Source organism: Felis catus, chromosome A1, assembly GCF_018350175.1.
Source record: "Felis catus isolate Fca126 chromosome A1, F.catus_Fca126_mat1.0, whole genome shotgun sequence".
Lineage (NCBI taxonomy): Eukaryota > Metazoa > Chordata > Mammalia > Carnivora > Felidae > Felis > Felis catus.
Window position 1 is genome coordinate 195,716,466 of NC_058368.1, and position 20,239 is coordinate 195,736,704.

The window sequence follows — 20,239 nt, forward strand, 5'->3', positions numbered from 1 at the left end:
GATCAAAAATTAACAGAAGTCTTTTATACACATACCAGCATTCAACAGGAAAGAAAAGTTTATTTTAATTGAAGTACAGTTGACATATAATATTAGTTTTAAATTCTTCTTGAATGACATATTTTCTTTTAAATAGAAGAAAAATAGTATTATTCAACATAAAAGATCTTGGCAGATGGCATTGTACATATAATACTTATTCTGTATTCATAATTATGTTAACTTCACATATACAATTCCAATATAAGGTTTATATACAATCAGGAATCTAAGGCTTTCATATTTTGTAGATTGTCCATATATGGTTTTCTAATTTTGTTCTGACTAGTCCGCTTACTAATATTTCAAAAGTCTTTGTGGTCCACATTGAGCATTTATCCTTTAACAAGGAGATATACTTTTTTTTTTTTTACATTTTATTTATTGTTGATAGAGACAAAGCACAAGTGGGGGAGGGGCAGAGAGAGCCGGAGACACAGAATCTGAAGCTGGCTCCAGGCTCCGAGCTGTCAGCACAGAGCCCAATGTGGGGCTCGAACTCACAAACCATGAACTCATGACCTGAGCCGAAGTCGGACGCTTAACCGACTGAGCCACCCAGGTGCCCCTGACAAGGAGATATACTTTCTATATCTTCTAGAAATACTTTGGGATCGCATCTGGAATATCACTTCTACAAAAACATAATTACACACTTTTAAAATATGTTGAATTAAGAGGCTTGACTTCTTGATACATAATAAGATTTGATTTTTTTTTAATGTTTCTTTCTTTTTAAGAGAAAGAAAGAGAGGGGGGAGGGGCAGAGAGAGGGAGAGGGAGACACAGAGTCTGAAACAGGCTCCAGGCCCTGAGCTGTCAGCACAGAGCCGGACACGGGGCTTGAACTCCAGAACAGCGAGATCATGGCCTAGGCCAAAGTCAGATGCTTAACAGACCGAGCCACTCCAGCACTCCAAGATTTGATTTCTACTGAAGCTTTTAGTTGAAGATATTCCCACATTAGTTTCTCTTTTAAGGAATTTTTTCTTTATGAGTCCTTTTATGTCGACAGAGGGCCGAGCTATGTCTGAAGGCTTTTCCACACTGACTGCATTCATAGGGCTTTTCTCCTGTGTGAGTTCTGTGATGTATGAGGAGGTCAGACTTCTCAGAAAAGGCTTTTTTGCACTCATTACATTCATAAGGTTTCTCCCCAGTATGGATTTTCTGATGTCTCATAAGGCAGGACACTTCACTGAAAGCCCTCTCACACCTGGTACATACGTAAGGTTTCTCTCCTGTGTGTATTCTCTGATGTACAAAGAGGTGAGACTTCATGCTGAAGGCTCTCCCACATTCATCACACCCATAGGGTTTCTCTCCAGTATGAGTTCTCTGATGAATACTGAGGTGTGATTTTTGGAAAAACGCTTTCCCACACTCATCACATTCATAGGGTTTCTCCCCAGTGTGAATTCTTTGATGTTCAGTGAGGTGTGACTTATGGGTGAAAGCTTTTCTACATTCAGTACATTCATAAGGTTTCTCTTGAGTATGGATCCTGAGATGTGTAACAAGATTGGATTTCTTGCTGAAGGCTTTCCCACACTCTGTACATACAAAGGGCTTTTCTCCTGTATGAGTTCTCTTATGTATAATAAGGTCTGACTTCTGGAAGAAGGCTTTCCCACATTCACTACATTCAGTCTTTTTTGAGTATCTTCTATTACCACTAAATAAGCCGAAAAAATTCAAACTCCTACCGTAGGGGTCATATTTTTGGAGTCTCTGTTTTGAAGAAATGAAGTCTGTGCTCAGATGAAATATATTTCCAAGTGCATTACACTTGTTACCTTTCTCGTCAGTCCCAGTTTCCTGGTCAATGAATGCAGCATGCTTCAAAAGTGTTTCTTGGTTCTCTTGGTGTTGTTCCATGTGGTCACCAAGTTGCCATGTTTCTTCTATAAGGAAGCATAATTAACTATATGTGTGTGGATATTTCTGCTAATGTATCATGGCTCCTAACCTTTCACCCTATTGTTGAGACTGAATCTTTACTCTCAGGCCTAGTATCTGTATCTAAAAGAAATACCAAGGCTAAATGGAATCCACACCCCTGAGCTTTGCAAGAAAACCACAACTTAAAAAAAAACTATTATTAGTAGAAATGGAAATAGAGAATATGACCAAGAACACATATGTATCTGGCTATATGCAACTAGGACTTTGCAAATTGGGGAGAAAAATGAAAATAATCCCAAAGAGCAGTAAAAGGGATCAAAGCTGTGACAGGGTCAATAGGAAGAGCCCATTTGGTGAATGAAAATAACTAGGATGAGACGGTGATTAGAGGAAATGAAGAAAAGACTGGCTGAGGAACAGAGAGATCTGAGCTGGTGCTCATCAGCTCATTGTCGGATTGCTCTAGTGTAATCTCCACTTGTCTCTTTGTTTCCAATGTCTCTGAGCTCTTGTCTATTCATCCATCAACACGAAATTGATTTGACAAAACCACCAACCACTTGCAAGCAGGAACACCTTTGTAGCCAGTCCTTCAAAAAGCCATGTAACAGTAATTCATTCTTGTATGGGTGTGAGGGCCCAGGAATTCATATGTCCAGTAAGAGAGAGAGAGGCCACAGGGTAAGCAAAATACTACCTGCCTCAAGACAGATTAACCACTGGATTCTTGCTGCTCAGTGTATCATCTTATCCTATAATAGTTCATAGATACTGCATTAATCCTGATGTTTCAAAATTTTTTTAAATTATTTTTGAGACCGTGAGCAGGGAAGGGGCAGAGAGAGAGAGAGGAAGAGAAGATCTGTAGCAGGCTCTGTGCTGACAGCAGAGAGCCCAACGTGGGGCTCAACTCACAAACTGTGAGATCATGACCTAAACTGAAGTCAGATGCTTAACCCACTGAGCTACCCAGGTACCTCAATCCTGACTTTTAAATACTCTCCCCACCTTCCTCTCTACCTACCACATATGGAAGAGGAACTGCAGTTAAGCACACAGGGAGTAAATCCAGATTACCAGGGTTTCAATCCTAGCTCCCTCCCTCACTAATTAGACATGTGGCACAGGTCAAGTTCCTTGATCTCTCTGGGTCTCAGTTTCCCTTTCCATAAAAAAGGAAAGTAATAGCACCTACCTTGTAGTGTTGTTGTGAGGATTAATGAGTCAATAGATGTAAAGTACTCAGAATACTGCCTCCTACATAATACATTTTCTCAGAGATCATTATGTGTATTATTACTGATCCTGAGACAACTATGTGCTTGCCACTTTCTGCTTTGTATCATGCTTTCCAAATTTCTGGATTCTATTACTATGGAGACTGTAAGCAGCAGATTTCTCATTCAGCATCTAAAATCCTATCTATCTTCATTTTCATCCATCTTATAAACCTCAGGCAATACTTGACTATTGTGAAACTTATGCTACCTACATCAGAGCAATAAAGTCATTCCTTGGCTCAGAATCCAACAATTCTACTTAACTTCTTAACCCTGTTCCCAACCTATAAGCCATCAGTCTTTAAAGAAAGTGAGTGGATTTCCATTCTTTATCCAACACTAGGTCCCCAGAAGCTAAACTAGACATCTGTCCAAGGAAGATATACAGATGGCCAAAACACACTCATGCTCAATGTCACTAGTCATTCAATGCAAGTTGAAACCACAATAAGATACTACTTCATATCCATTAGGATTGCTATGATAAAAACAAAACAAAAAATAACAGGCATTGGTGAGGAATGTGGAAAAACTGGAAACTTTGGGCACTGCTGGTGAGAATGTAAAATTGTGTGGTAGCTGTGGAAAACATCATAGCAATTCCTTAAAAATGTAAACACAGAATCACCACATGATCCAGCAAATTCACTTCTGGGTATATACCTAAAAGAACTGAAAGCAGGGGCTCAAACAGGTTATTTGTACACCAATGTTCATAGAAGCATAATTCACAGTAGCCCAAAGGTGGAAACAATTCAAATGTTCACTGCAAATGAACAGATAAACAAAATGTGGTATATACACATGATAGAGTATTATTCAGCCATAAGAAGGAATAAAATTCTATCACATGCTGTAACACGGATGAACTCTGAAGGTATTACGCTAAGTAAAATAAATCAGATATAAAAGGACAAATATTGTATGATTCCATTTAGATGGGGTACCCAGAATAGTCAGATTCATAGCAAAGAAAGGAGAATAGTGGTTCCCAGGGGCAAGCAGGGGAGGTAGAATGGGGAGTTATTGTTTAATGGGGTACAGGGTTTCAACTCGTGATGATGAAAGAGCTCTGGAGATGGATGGTGGTGATGGTGGCACATCAGTGGGCATACACTTAATGGCACTGAACTGTATGCTTAAAAATAGTTAAATTCTGCGTTATACATACTTTGTCAAAATTGAAAAAAAAAAAAGAAAAAGAAAAAATCTTCTCTACGTCTTAAATGAAGTTGGTGAGAATCACAGGCAGAATATACCTGGCAAGGAAAACATCACTCTTTAACAGCCATGCAAAGAAAAGCATTACTGTGGGAAGGCGATGTATATGGAAATAGTGTTCAGGTAAATAAGGAACTTATGTCGGCCACCCCAGTTATTTCAAAAGGTCTAAGGCCTTTAAGAAGAGAGTCCTGAAGCATATTTTTCAAAGATGCTAACCCTTATTGATCAACTGTGATCTTTTTCTAAAACTTCTTTTAAATTCCAGTATAGTTAACATATAGTGTTATATTAGTTTCAGGTGTAAAATATAGTGATTCAACAGTTCCATATATTATTCAGTGCTCATCGTGATAAATATACTCTTTAAAAAATTTTTTTTAATGTTTACTTATTTTTGAGAGACAGAGACACAGCATGAGCGGTGGGAGGGGCAGATACAGAGGGAGACACAGAATCTAAAGCAGGCTCCAGGCTCTGTCAGCAAGGAGCCTGATGCGGGGCTTGAACTCATGAATCGTGAGATCATGACCTGAGCTGAAGTCGGATGCTTAACTGATGGAGCCACCCAGGTGCCCCATGATAAATATACTCTAAATCCCCTTCATTTATTTCACCCATCCTCTCACCACCTCCCCTCTGGTAACCATTAGATCAACTGTGATTTTTTTTTAATGTTTTATTTATTTTTGAGAGAGAGACAACGGGAAGGGCAAAGAGAGGGAGACACAGAATCCAAAGCAGGCTCCAGGCTCTGAGCTATCAGCACAGAGCCCGAAATGGGGCTTGAACTCACGGACCACGAGATCACGACCTGAGCCAAAGTCAGACGCTTAACGGACAGAGCCACCCAGGAGCCCCAGATCAACTGTGATCGTAATTTCATTCACTTCCATCCACAGAGCTCTTTACCTAACTCACCTGCATAGCTCCAATTTGGGATTTCTCTCTCTACCATCCATGGTTCTTCACCTTGCTCCAACTTGTGGATCACAGATGGCTTAGTAGTTTGATAGCCTGTCAATGGAAAATGATATGGGATTTGGACCTAGCTACCTGGGCTTCAGGTCCTTTGAACTCTGAACTTCATCAGGAACTGCCCGATGAAGGTGCCCATTTGTATCTGAAAAAGAGAGGTCTTTAAACAAACTTGTAGTCATACCTCCCAGAGACTGTCAATGCTAAATCTACTAAGACTCAGAGCCATACTTGTAAAAGTACTTCCAAGGACTGACAATTTGGAGCAACTGAGAAAGGAAAAGTAATTAACCAGGCACATGTCAGTCAACACTGGGAAATGGTCCTCACCCACTGAGATGAGGTTGATATAGTTCTCCAGCATCACATCCTTGTATAGATCCCTCTGGGGAAGGTCCAGATACTGCCACTCCTCCTGGGTGAAATTCACAACCACGTCCTTGAATGATACCGGTCCCTGTAACAACACATTCCTATTCCAACTAAAGTCATCGGTATTGCACAAAGTAGAAACAAAAAGCATGGCAAATGGTTTTAAGCATGTTCATTACTTGATTATCCTTCCTGAAATTTAGCCCCATTTCATTTTGGGTTGTATTATACTAATTTGGTCTCATTCTGTTTCTCTAGCACAGTCCTTTGATGCCCATTTGTCTAGTTTTGTGTTCCACTTCATGGGTGACACAAAAATCATATCTAGAGTAGTTTATACTTACAGGTTCGTTATTTATTAGGCCATTCATTCATTAAGTCACTAAGCAAACATTTAGTGAGCGCCCCATACATGTCCAGAACTGAATGTCCTAGATCCAAAAGATCAAATATTGGAATCTGATCCAATTTGCCAAGGCACAGAAAAAATGCTCACTTGCTACCAAGTTACACAAAGAGAAAAGGCACTGCTCAAAATGCTCGTGGTAAGTGTTTTTTCAACAAATATTTTAATTCTCAATGTTTCAAATTATAATGTGCTAAATATTTGTTTTTACTAGTTTTCATTTCCCTATACTTGCATAACCAACAGTAAGAGGATTTAATGTTTTAAATTTTAACGTTTAAACATTTAAATGTTTAATGTTTAAAATTTTTAAAGGTCACAGAACCGTAACCAATGTAAAAAATCCTGCTAATTATTAAGATTGCTTTGCATGATTTTAGCTCACATGGTCATTTTTACAGTCCCTCACTACTGTTCCTATATAATGGGACAAACTAACTCACCTGCGACTTGGTCATTTTCTGCAGCCTCTGGGTGAAGACAGAGGTCTATGAGGACAGAGGGAAGGGAAGGGATGGAGCCATGAGAGACCAGGTATGACTTGAAGATCCCAGAATCACCAGTGTAACAAACCCATATGCAGATGCCGCAACAGCTGGGTTGAGGAAGCCACCCTGTGGGAGATCGTCCCCTGGGGCCCTCTAGAACTCACTGTGAGAAAAAACACAGATTTGCACTGAGATTTAGGATATCTGCTGCAAGGATATCTGTTGTAGCATTTTTAACATATTGAAAAGTTGGAAGACATTAAGGAACTGGTAAAACAGATATATACTCCAAAGATAAAGTAATTTACAGTCATCAAAAATGATGTTGCCAAATATTTATCAATATGTAATGGCAATTGGTGCACATCCTTCTGTGACTGTTTAGTCATGCCTTCTGTGGATTCTAACGAGGGCTGTAGGAGCACAGACAGGTTGGAGTCTGAAGGTAGAATGTACCAGCAACAGATTCTCACTGGGACCTAGGAACTGGGGAAGAGACACCAACAGACCCTGGAAATAAAATGTCCACATGGTGTGATTCACGCAACAGTCTTTCTGGAATCTTTCCCAGGGGAGCTGAGGTGCAGATTCCTGTGCTCCAAGCCAAGCAGGAGCAGAGGTCAGTTAAATCCTATGTTTTAGGTTGGGAAACCTCTATAAAGGGTAGAAGATTTAGAGGAAAACATTTGGGCTTGAATTTACCTGCTGGCTATTTGACTTTGGGCAAGTTACTCAGCTTTACCTTTCTGAGCCTCAGTAAAATCAGAAATAATATCTATATTGTATCAGTGATTAGGTAAGAAACATATTTTGATTAAGGTAAGAAACATATTCTACAAAACAACCTAATGTTAATGTGTGTGTGTGTGTGTGTGTGTGTGTGTGTGTGTGTCCATGCTGGCTGTTCCTTCTACCCAGCACAACCTTCTATTTCTTCATCTTTGCTCAAAAATCACCAAGGAGGCCTTCGCTGTCTACCTAATTTAAACTTAATCCCCCCATCTCCCTTACCCTGATCTACTTTTTCTTTGTGTATAAGTTCAAATACATAATTTACTATCTAATATACTACATAATTATGCTTACTGTTAATTGACTATCTCTACTTACTAAAACTAAAATTTCATGAAGGCAGGGATTTTTGTCTGCTTGATTCAGTATTGCACCCCTAGCACTAACAATAGTGTCTGGTTAATGGATGCCCAATAGTCATTTTAAAAATACAGTTATATATAATACATTTCATAAAACAATCCTTATCACAAGGGAATACATATGTGCTACTTTACAGTATTTATTTTTAATGCTTGCATATAAGAGTACATGCTGTAGGATTCCATTTATATGATGTTCTACGAAGCAAAATTAGCCTATAGAGATAGAAATTGAAAAAAACTGGTTCTTAAGCAGGTGGGGGGTTGCATTTCTGGGGGATTAAAATGTTCTGTATTTTGATGGGGGTGGTAATCATACGGGTGCATCTACAAACTTTTTACTCTGTAAATTATGTGCAAATCATTCTATGTAAATTATATACGACCTAAAAGTACTGGCAAATAAAATACTAGTCTTGGCTCACTAAACAAATTTCACTACCACTACTGCGTTGCAGCCAATGGTTGAAAACCTGACTTAGAGGGTTGCTGTAGGGTTAAAAGTTAGATGCCTTTGGAAAAGCAGGTAGTAAGGTAGTACTCCACCTGGAACATTTCAGACCTTCAGTAAAACTTGGTTCTCTTTGCACACCCCGGAGGGCGCTCCTGACCCTGGGGCCACTTGCGCGCACTGGCACCGCTGGACGCGCTCCAGCAGCGACATCTGCAGCGCGACACCTGCAGCGCAACACCAGCAAGAATGCAGACCCGGGACCCCGCCCGCCCCAGACTCACGGACCCAGGTTAAGGACGGTCACTGCAGCTTTTGACACACCCCGGTTCACGCCTACCCCCAAAGTCCTATTGTTCTTCACCCACTCACTCCACTTCCCCAAATCCGCGCCCGCTTCCTCCGCGCACCTCCAGCCCGGACCAAGACCAACCAGGTGCAAGGATCAGAGCCTCACTCCCGCCCGGGGGCAGCGCTGTGAGGACAGGGAAGGCACACATGCGCAGAGGAGGACGTCTCGCACGCGCGCGGGTCTCGCAGGAGCCCGTTCCCTTTGACTGCAAAATACATCTCCCAGAATGCCTCAGCGGCGGCGCGGCACATGCGCGGCGAGAGGCAGGGCGCGCGTGGAGCGTCGGGGCGCATTGCAGCGGATTCCGACACTGCAGTCCCGGCTTCAGGCTCCAAACCCCTCCTCCAAAGAGAACCCATAGAGGGTCGCTCGACGTACTGAGCCAGAGGCTAGCGATAGCTAGCCAGACCTACAACGTTTCAAGAATTTTCCCAGGCCTGAGCCTGCAGGACTTAACTCTGGAATTTGAGTTTGAGCCTGAAGCCTTTCATATTTTTGTGGTCAGCCCTTCTGCTTTTCTGAATGGACCCGTGAGTATAATGTTTTGACGAAAGGGGAGATACATTTCAGAGATTTCACTAAAATGCCTGTAAATGAAAGCTAGCAGTGGTTTAAATTAGTATTCTGTGACCAGCTGGCATATTTTCTGAGAACACACAAATTAATTTTGATTACACAGACTTGAAGACCAATAGCTAACTAGTCTGTGTAACATTAAAAAGAAAAACTTGAAAAAATCTACAGACAGGTTTCCTCCACAGGGCACTTTGATGTTATATATAAAGATGCTTCATGTTGATCTAGTGCGACATTAATCAATGCCCTGATACGTACCCATAGTTCTAGGGAAACTGGTTTTTTGGGAAAAATAATTTTGGATAATCACCTTCCATGTTGTGCCAGTTTCCATATGGCTTAAAAGTTACAACAAAAACTTATACAGCATTTACTATTGTGTAATAAAGATTTTGGCTTTCATTCGAAGTTTCTGGCAAGTAAGCTCTAAACACTTGCAGTAAAGAATATGGCTGGCAGAATAAAGATTTTGTCCTCTATTATTGAGAGGTAGCCTCTAGATCTGTGGAATTTCCCCAGTAATGGAAATGCCCCTAGTGGGCCCTGATAATTTATCCTACCTAGAATGACTCATGGTGGGTCCCTGGAGAGTTGACACTGAGAAGATGACTCAGGGTGGGGGCTGGCCACTCCAACAAAGACCATGTGATTAGAGAGTTGGGGTTTTAAACCAGAAGATATCATTTGGAGAATCCCTCAGGGGTATAAGGCAGGGTTGGAGATTGAGTTTAGCCTGAAGGCCGCGTAGGTAATGAAACCTGGATAAAAACTCTGGACGGGGAGCTCAGGTGAACTTCCCTGGTTGGCAGTATTGTAGGTATCTCTGACTCAGAGATCATACAAAAGTTTCACTTTTGTAACCCTTTCAGATTGTACACTATTAGTCTCTCCCTTTGGCTAGTTCTCATTCCTATCCTAATGCTATAATAAAACTATAATCATAAGTATAGTGCTTTCCTGAGTTCTGTGAGTCATTGAAGTGAATCACCAAAGTATCAAAAAGGGCACTGGGAACCCCTGAATTTTTAGCCCACTAGCCAGAGGTGAGGGTGGCCTGAGAAGTCCTGAGCTTACAGCTGGTGACGGAAGTGAAGGCAGTCTTATGGAGGACTGTGATTTGTGAATTTAACCTGTGAATTGTGGACCAGTTCCAGCTCATTGGTGTCCAAAGTCACTGAGATTATGGCCTGTGTGTTATTCTAGGTACTTTAAATGTATTAACTAATTTAATACTCCTATGACAACTCTGTGAACTAGATTCTATTAACTTCATTTTACCCTTGAGGGAAATTGAGACACCCAGATTAACCCACTTAACTAGGGGACACACAGCTAGTTAGTGGGAGAGCAAGGCAGAATGGCTGTAGACCATGGGTTGGTAAACTGCCACTCAGGCCACATCAGCCAACTGCCTGTTTTTGCACTCTCTGTGACCATAGAGTGTTTTGTACATTTGTAAATGACTGGAAAAAAATTAATAGAGATGTGTTTAGGTGTTAGTTTATAAAAGTGACTGAGTGATGACACAGAGAGGTCAATGTCATTGAAAGAAAAATTTAATTTACTCAAAGTTCCCCTAGAAATGGGAGGCAGACTGGGTCCCAATTCTACTGAGGGGTTCCCTACACCACCAATAATCAAATCTCTGACATGAGCCAGGTGTCCTACGATTTCTGCCACATCTACTGGGAAATAGCATGAGATCCCACAGGTTAAGGGTTCAGTCCTACAAGACTGCTCCCAACCCCATTTCAGACCCTGGTCCTAAGCCCAGGTTATTCTGTGCTACAGATTGGAGGTTCCCAGGCCTCCTCCTACAGATGCCAGTCACAAGCCCAGGTTGTTAGTTGTACTTCTGACTGCCTGGCTATAAGTCAGAGGTTCTGACCACCCCTTCCTTCCTGGGTTCAATTAATTTGCTAGAACAGCTCATAGAACTCAAAGAAACATATTACTTACTAGATTACTGATTATTAGAAAAGTATATGACCCAGGAACAACTAAATAGAAGACATACGTAGGACAAGGTATAGGGAAAGGGGGTGGAGCTTCCATGCTCTCTAAACAAGCCACTCTCCCCACATCTCCCTCCACATGTTCACCAACCTGGAAGCTCTTCAAACCCTGTCCTTTTGGGTATTTATGGAGGCATCGTTACATAGGCATGATTGACTAAGTCACTGGCTATTGGTTATTGATTGATTCAACCTCTAGCCTCTATCCCATCCCTGAAAATCAGGAGGCCAGACTGAAAGTTCCACCTCTGTACTCTCGGTTGGTTGCCCTGGCAACCAGCCTCCATCTTTAGGTGCTTTCCACAAGTCACCTCAGTAACATGGTAACCCAGTCACCCAGTTGTGGTGGAAAAGGGCTATTGTGAATAATAGGACACCCATCTCAACTTACGACTCTAAAGCAATTTCAGATACTGAGAGCAAGAGACCAAATAGGATAACAGAAGATGCTCCCATTGCTCTTATCACTCAGGAAATTCCAAGTTTTGGAAGCTGAGAGCCAGGAACCATGGACAATGACCCAATGTGTATGAGAAATACATCTTGGTCATCTGAATGACCAAATATGTTTTTTCTTATAAATTACAATGTCACATAGGACCACAGGGAGAAGCACCAGTGTCAGTCAGGAGGCAGGAGTAAAGGCATAGATCATAGCCTTTTTTTTTTTTTTTTAAAGATATGAAGGCTTGAAAAAAATTGTAGCATAGTTAACATACAGTGTTATATTAGTTTCAGGGTACAATATAGTGATTCAGTATTTCTGTATATCACCCAGTGCTCATCACAAGTGCACTCTAGACCATAGCCTTTATTGGCATTTACATGAGAAAGGAAAGGCAGAGCAGAATAAACCGTTTACGATTGGCTGGTTTGAATAATTCTGGTGGGCTTGGGGGTATAGGGATTGGCTTTAATTGTTACCTGGATTGATTCAGGGCAGGGGAATATTAGGTTGGTGTGTGGCTGTTAGATAAAGGAGGTGGTTGGGGGTATGAACTTGGGATTGACTGGTTTGCATATGGGAGGAGTGCTGTCAGGTAAGCTGTTTATTACAATAGGAATTAACTATTTCTGAGAGGGGCAGTTTCCCCAGTCAGCAGTGACCTCTACCCCAGAATGTCAAAATATCATAACATAGAGAAAATTTCAAAAATGGTTAACATAAAATAGTATTTCATAATACATGAACACTATATGAAATTCTAATTTTAGTGTATATAAAGTTTTATTGGGACATAGCAACATTTATTTATTTACTATTGTCTATGGCTGCTGTTACTCTACGACAGTGGAGTTCATTTGTGATAGAGGCCATATGGCCTGCAAAACCTAAATTGTTTACTATTTGGCCTTTTACTAAAAAACATTTGACAACCTTTGCTCTATAGTAAATGTCCTTAATCTGTATGAAATACTGCATAAAAACGAAAGTGTAAAATTTATAAACATTTAAATATAAGGCTGTCTGTACTAAATCTTTGGGTGGGGAAACTCTTTAGCATGTTACTATAAGGAAAAAATAGAAGACTAAATTATGGGAAATTTTAAAAATTTTTATGGTAAAAAACAATTGTACGGGAGTAGGAGTAGTACTATATGGAGTAGATGTAGTTTTACTTATTCCCTTTGCTAAGGAAGAGTTTGGAATTATATACATGTTCTAGGACTGCATTGTTTTCTGGCTTTCATAGTTTCTATTGAAAAGTCAATTGACAATCTTAGTCCGTAAAGGAAATACGTGTTTTCCTCTGACTACTTTAAGAATTTCAGCTTTTTAAAAAAAGAATATCTGGGGGCGCCTGGGTGGCTCAGTCGGTTAAGCGTCCGACTTTGGCTCAGGTCGTGATCTCGCGGTCTGTGAGTTCGAGCCCCACGTTGGGCTCTGTGCTGACAGCTCAGAACCTGGAGCCTGCTTCTGATTCTGTGTTTCCCTCTCTCTCTGACCCTCCCCCCATTCATGCTCTGTCTCTCTCTGTCTCAAAAATAAATAAACGTTAAAAAAAATAAAAAAAAAAAGAATACCTGTATTGAGATATAATTCACCCATTTAAAGTATATAATTTAGTGGCTTTTAGTATAGTCACAGATATGTGCAGCCATCACCACAGTCAATTTCAGTACATTGTTATCACTGCAAAAAGAAACTCGGTACCCTTTAGCTATTGCCCCACTATTCACCACCTCCCAGTCCTAAATACCTAAGCCTGGTACTTTCAGGCTCTGTAGATATGCCTGTTCTATTTATATTTTCATATAAATTGAATCATGTACTATGTAGTCTTTTATGACTGCCTTCTTTCACTTAATGTAATATTTTCAAGGTTCACCCGTATTGTAGCATGTATCAGTTCATTCTTTATGGACAAATAATATTCTATTGTATGTACAGACCACATTTTCTTTATCCATTCACCATTTGATCGGCATTTGGCTTGTTTGTACCTTTTGACTTTTATGAATAATTATGTAAATAGTGTATACACTTTGGTGTGGATATACCACTTTCAATTCTTGCGTGTAGATTCCTGGCAGTGGAATTGCTGGGTCATATAGTAATTCTCTGTTTAGTGCCAAGTTTTTTCCAAAGTGGCTATACCATTTTACATTCCCACCAGCAGTGTATGAGGGTTCTGATTTCACCACATCATTACTAACATTTGTTATTATCTTTTTGATGCTAGCCATCCTAGTAGGTATAAAGTGGTATCTCATTTTGGTTTTGATTTGCAGTTCCCTGATGACTAATAATGTCAAGAATTTTTCATGTGATTGTTGGCTATTTTCATATGATGGAAGGTAAGGGTCCAATTTTATTCTTTTGCATGTGCCTATCTAATTTTCCCAGGGCTATTTCTTGAAAGAACAGTCCTTTTCTCATTGAATGGTCTTGCCACCCATGTCAAAAACCACTTGAACATAGGTGTCTGGGTATATTTCTGGACTCTTCATTCTATTCTATTGACCTATATATGTCTACCCATATGCTAGTACCACATTGTTTTGATAACCATGGTTTTGTAGTAATTTTTGAAGTAAAAAAGTATAAGCCCTCCAACTTTGTTCTTTTTCCAAGGTTGTTTTGGCTATTCTGGGTCTCTTGCAATTCCGTGTGCATTTAAGGATAACCTTTTCTATTTCTGCAAAAGAAGCTGTTGGGTTTTGATAGGAATTTCATTGAATCTCTGGATGCCTTTGGGGAATATTGCATCTTAATATTATCAAGTTTTCCGAATCAGTGATTGCATACTACCTTTCCTTTTGCTTAGATCTTTAATTCTTTTCAGCAATGTTTTTGTAGTTTTCAATGTAGAAGTATTGTACTTATTTGGTTTAATATATTTGTTCGTATTCTATTCCTTTGGATGCTATTATAAATGGAATTGTTTGCTTAATGTCCTTTTCGAATTGTTTGTTGATATTGTGTAGAAATATCACTTTTATGTTGGCCTTGTATCCTGCAACCTTACTGAATTTATTAGCTTCAATAATTTGTGTGTGAGGCAGGAGGGAGAGGTTTTTGGATTTTACTAAGATTATGTTGCCTGTGAATAGATACAGTTTTCATCTTCCTTTCTAATTTGGATGCCCCTGATTATTTTTTTCCCTTGGCTAATTACTATGGCCATAATTTCAGCACAATGTTGAATAAAGTGGTGAAAGGAGGCATCCTTGTTCTGTGTTTGATCTTTTTTTTTTTTTAAGTTTACTTATTTATTTTGATCTTTCAAAGAACCAACTACTGGTTCTGTTGATCATTTCTATTGTTCTTCTCTATTTTATTTCCACTCAAATCTTTATTATCTCCTTCCTCCTTCTGTTTTAGTTTTCATGTCTTTCTAGTTACTTAAGGTGTAAAGTTAGGCAATTGCTTGTGATATTGCTTCTTTTTTTACTGTAGGCATTTACAGCTCTAAATTTCCATCCATGCCCTGCCTTCGCTGTATCCAGTAAGCTTGGTGTGTTGTTGTTTGTTTTGTTTTGTTTCATTTGTCTCTGTTTGAGGGTGGTGGGGAGGGGCAAAGGGAGAGAGAGAGAATCCCAAACTGGGATTTTACTTACTTTTAGTTAAGTAGCTACTGTAGTTTGCCAAAGGCTCTGAACTAGACGCCTAGGTTTAAAAAAGAAGAGGAAGTGTTAGATGTTACAAACATGAGTATTGACACTTTTTCCTTGATTTAACCAGAAAGATAGGGATACAAACACGAGGAAAATATTTTCTCACTGGTTGATTCCATATTAATTTAATGTTACTTCCTTTTTTTTTTTTTTTATAATGTTTATTTATTTATTTTGAGAGCATGTGCACAATCAGGGGAGGGACCAAGAGAGAGGGAGGGAGAAAGAATCCTAAACAGGCTCAATCCTGTTAGCACGGGGCCCCATGTAGGGCTCAAATTCACAAACCATGAGATCATGACCTGAACCAAAATCAAGAGTTTGTACGCTTAACCTACTGAGCCACCCAGACACCCCTGTTTCCAAGTATTTAAAAAAAATTTGTTTTACATTTATTTATTTTTGAGAGACAGAGTGAGACAGAGCATGAGTAGAGGAGGGACAGAGAGAGAAGGAGACACAGAATCTGAAGCAGGCTCCAGGCTCTGAGCAAGTGTTCAGCCCAGAGCCCAATGCGGGGCTTGAACCCACGAACTGTGAGATCATCACCTGAACTGAAGTTGGACACTTAACCCACGGAGCCACCCAGGCACCCCCAAATACTTTTAAATTTTCCTTGTGTTTTTTTTTTTCTTTTACCCACTGGTTATCTAATAGGGTCCTGTTTAATTTCTACATATTTGTGAACTTTCCAGTTTTTCTTCTCATTAGTTTCCAATTTTATTATCTTGTGGTTGGAGAACACAGTATATATGATTTCAGTGTTTTAAAATTTATTGATACTTGTTTTGTAGCCTAAGATGTGGTACATCCTGAAGAATGTTCCGTGTGAACCTGAAAAAAATAAGTGTTTAGCTGTTACTGGGTATAGTGTCCTGTATGTCTCTTAGGTCTAGTTTAAGTGTTAATCAGGTTATTTATATCCTTTTTCATTTTGTGTTTCTATGTTCAATCCATTATTTGAAATGGGGTGTTAAAGTCTCCCACTGCTATTATAAAACTGTCCATTTCTCCCTTTAATAATGTCAATATTTGCTTCAATATTTTTGGTCCTTGTTCAGTGTATAAATGTTCATAATTGTTAATATTTTTGATGAATTGACTTTTTTTTTTTAACGTTTATTTATTTTTGGGACAGAGAGAGACAGAGCATGAACGGGGGAGGGTCAGAGAGAGAGGGAGACACAGAATCGGAAACAGGCTCCAGGCTCTGAGCCATCAGCCCAGAGCCTGATGCGGGGCTCGAACTCCCGGACCGCGAGATCGTGACCTGGCTGAAGTCGGACGCTTAACCGACTGCGCCACCCAGGCGCCCCGATGAATTGACTCTTTTATCAATATATAATGACCTTTTTTCTTTTGTAACAATTTCTGACTTCGTGTCTATTTTGTCTACAATAACAACAGAAAGGTGAAAGTAACGGGAGGACAGAGTTGTAAAGGATCAATGTTTTGTATGCTATTAGAGCTACATTGATAACGATTCAGAGTAGATTATTGTACATTCAGGATGTTAATTGTAATTTCCATAGCAACCAAGAAGGGAATAACTAAAACATTTTCAAAAAAAGAACTAAGCAGGGAATCAAAATGGTACACTGTAAAAAAAAAAAAAACACAAAGAAGGCAGTATTGAGGGAATTGAGGCACACACAAAAAATATGACACATAGAAACAACTAGCAAAATGGCTTTACAGTGGTCATTTTAAATGTAAATGGATTAATGGATAGGGAAGAAACATGCTCTAACTATATGTTATCTATAACTATATGCTATCTTAGCAGGTAAGATGTTTTCATTTACTTTGATAAGTTTATAGAGTGAATTTAACCGCAGATTTACACTTGCAGTGTCTACTGAACATTTTTCTAGTTGAAAAAAGTCTAGTTTACAATTGGACAAGATATCAACAATATTATTTTCTTTAGTTTCATGAAAATCTTTATAAATGAAAAAGACAGTTTGACCCCCATTTTTCAATCCAAGTGTGAAGAGCTAGGGGATTTGTTTTCTGTCATGATTTGATGTATTTCCTGATATACCATTGAAAGCAGGATTGGGGCATCTGAGCAGCTCAATTGGTTGAGTGCCCAACTCTTGATTTCGGCTCATGTCATGATCCCAGGGATGTGGAATCGAGCCCCACATCAGGCTCCATGCTAAGTGTGGAGCCTGCTTAAGATTCGCTCTCTCCCCCTCTGCCACTCTCCCTTACACTCTCTCTCTCTTAATAAAATAAAATAATAAAATAAATAAAAAATAATAAAAGGGGTGCTGGGTGGCTCAGTCGGTTGAGCGACTGACCAGCTCAGATCATGATCTAACAGTTCATGGGTTCGAACCCGTGTGGAGCTATGCACTGGCAGCACAGAGCCTCCTTTGGATTCTTTGTCCCCCCCTCTCTGTTCCTCCCCTGCTTGTGCTCTCTCTCTCAAAAATAAATAAACATAAAAATAGTAGTAATGATAATAATAATAATACAAAGCAGGATTGGCTCTACACTGTAAGGGGCTAACACACCTATTACCAAAATTTCTCCTTTTGTCCACAGGACATTTTAGTTGCAACATTTGAGTTTGGAAATGTAATTTTATTCCGTTTCATATATAAGTAATTAGAATTATACAGTAATATCTATTTATGCTGTCTGTCTAATATAACTGGGAAATTACTATTTTCAACTCAGTGTTGGTGTCTTTTGGGGAGGCAAAAACCCTTTTATTTATTTAGAAGTATTTGCCTGTTATCCTTGACTCGTTTCATTTTGCTTTTGCACCCCCTTCACCACCATGCCCAAGCCTGAATTCTCTTTTGCATATTGTGCAATTTGCTCTATTTTAGTTTTTTACCTCCCTAATCCAGGTATGGGTGTGTCTTTACATCTGTCATCAAAATAAGAGGCTTTTTTTGGGCAATGTCATTGGTATTACAGTTGTTTTCATTTTCATTTTCTGAACTCTTAGAAAACATGGTCACAATATTTACAATTTAAAAATTAAACAAGCATTATGTACAAAGCACGATGGTTAATCCATAGACAAAGCAAAAGACTGTTAACACTTATGATTGCCATGCATTTAAGTTACACACTTAAAACGTATCACTCCCGAGTGACACAACAATGGATAATCCATTATTGTAAATCGCAAATCATGGTTGCCAACATCAGAAGCCAAGGGGAAAAATAGCAATGCTGACTGGGAAAGGTACAAAATCTATATCCTTATCCACTTGACTTTAAAAACGTGTTAGGCATATTTTCATGTGTCTGTTGGCCATCTGGATGTCGTCTTTGGAAAAGTGTCTATTCATGTCTTCTGCCCATTTCTTCATTGGATTATTTGGTTTTTTAGGTGTTGAGGTTGGTAAGTTCTTTATAGATTTTGGATACTAACCCTTTATCCGATATGTCATTTGCAAATATCTTCTCCCATTCCATCCGTTGCCTTTTAGTTTTGTTGATTATTTCCTTTGCAGGGCAAAACTTTTTTATCTTGATGAGGTCCCAGTAGTTCATTTTTGCTTGTATTTCCTTTGCCTTTGGAGACGTGTAGAGCAAGAAGTTGCTGTGGCTGAGGTCAAAGAGGTTGTTGCCTGTTTTCTCCTATAGGATTTTGATGGTTTCCTGTCTCACATTTAGGCCTTTCATCCATTTTAGTTTATTTTTGTGAATGGTATAAGAAAGTGGTCCAGTTTCATTCTTCGTGTTGCTGTCCAGTTCTCCCAGCACCATTTGCTAAAGAGACTTCTTTCCATTGGATATTCTTTCCTGCTTTGTCAAAGATTAGTTGGCCATACATTTGTAGGTCCCATTCTGGGTTCTCCATTCTATTCCATTGGTCTGTGTGTCTGTTTTTGTGCCAATACCATACTATCTTGATAAGTAGAAACTTAACAGAGGACCATGGGGGAAGGGAAGGGGAAAAAATAGTTTCAAACTATAGGCAAACTCTTATAGGCAAACCATAAGAGACTCTTAAATACAGAGAACAAACTGAGGGTTGATGGGGGGGGGGGAGGGCAAGGGGAAGGGGAAAATGGGTGATGGGCATTGAGGAGGGTACTTGTTGGGATGAGCACTGGGTGTTGTATGTAAGCAATGAATCATGGGAATCTACTCCCGAAGCCAAGAGCACACTGTATACACTGTATGTTAGCTAACTTGACAAATTATATTTTAAAAATAAAAATAAAAACGTTGTTGTTCATTGCCTTAGTTTTTAGGTCACCTTATAGGTTTTGCACTTTCCCCCAACTTTCCCCACCCATCTCCTCAAACTGAGAGGTTTGAAGTCCTGAGGATGGATTTCCTGGGAAATTCCAGACAAACCTAGGGGGTTAGCCACCCTACCTCGGTCTTCCCCCTTCCACTCACTCAGTGTCCTTTTTATCCCTTTCAGTCTCCCCCTCTTCTGCATTCTCCCCTCGTCTCAGACCTCAGCCTTTCAGTCTCAATACCTACACCCCCCGCCCCCTGCGTTTTGTGCCTTAGTCTCCATTCTCTGTTCCTCAGATTCTCCTTTATTTTGTGCCTCAGTCTCATCATTGTCTCAATTTTCCTTTTTTTCATCAGAAATTCCCTGCAACATACTACGGTAGTAGGAATTTCCCCAACGCGATTCCTTAGCATTGTTTTTTTTTAGCATAATTAACGGTTTTATGACTCCTCTCCACCCCCCCCCCCATGAGCCCTTCCATCACTTTTGCCCCTCTGTCCTACAGTGGAATCCCCTTGTATAGGGCGAATCCCCCTGTATAGGGCTGTACCATTTACCAGCACTTTGAAGTAGAATCCCTGCAAAAGGATTCCACCGTTCCAAATTCCTCTTTCCCCAGTTAGTCTTCAAATAAAGGACTGCACCACTGCACCTTCTTCCCCGA

The 20,239-nt window shown here is 39.8% G+C and overlaps 2 protein-coding genes across 12 annotated transcripts in view; one reads left to right on the plus strand and one right to left on the minus strand.

Moving 5' to 3' along the window:
• The window catches only part of LOC101085439 (zinc finger protein 300), a 53,773-nt gene that overhangs the window by 12,062 nt on the left and 21,472 nt on the right, over positions 1-20,239 (plus strand). Inside the window, exons 1-2 of one of the 4 annotated variants that reach the window (XM_023260382.2) lie at positions 8,965-9,176; positions 13,971-14,036. The exons of 1 other annotated variant lie outside the window; for it this stretch is intronic. The gene's annotated coding sequence lies outside the window, so the exon portion shown is untranslated. Of the gene's footprint in view, positions 1-8,962; positions 9,177-13,970; positions 14,037-20,239 lie in introns of those variants that run through there. 2 more of the 4 variants (XM_045036718.1, XM_023260378.2) reach the window with 2 other exon arrangements.
• LOC101085183 (zinc finger protein 182-like) lies at positions 367-11,482 on the minus strand. Of its 8 annotated transcripts, none has more exons than XM_045036725.1 (5): positions 11,329-11,482; positions 6,645-6,852; positions 5,754-5,838; positions 5,367-5,462; positions 367-1,943 (listed from the first exon to the last, which is right to left on the minus strand). In XM_045036725.1, exons 2-5 carry the CDS (start codon positions 6,657-6,659, stop codon positions 1,015-1,017), a joined length of 1,125 nt encoding a protein of 374 aa, XP_044892660.1. In that variant the 5' UTR covers positions 6,660-6,852; positions 11,329-11,482; the 3' UTR covers positions 367-1,014. The 8 variants fall into 8 exon arrangements, with proteins under 8 accessions (XP_044892660.1, XP_044892656.1, XP_044892668.1 ...); XM_045036721.1 differs by having other exon boundaries at positions 5,754-5,880; XM_045036733.1 differs by having other exon boundaries at positions 5,754-5,896.

What these genes read in the sequence shown, in the direction of transcription:
- LOC101085183 (XM_019810527.3), bottom strand. Translation starts at nt 8,794, where the DNA reads ATGTGTGCCTTCCCTGTCCTCACAGCGCTGCCCCCGGGCGGGAGTGAG. An exon ending in GGTCTTGGTCCGGGCTGGAG is followed by an intron (nt 6,690 to 8,704) that starts GTGCGCGGAGGA and finishes CTGTCCTCATAG; the next exon opens with ACCTCTGTCTTCACCCAGAG. An exon ending in AGAAAATGACCAAGTCGCAG is followed by an intron (nt 5,881 to 6,644) that starts GTGAGTTAGTTT and finishes GTGTTGTTACAG; the next exon opens with GGACCGGTATCATTCAAGGA.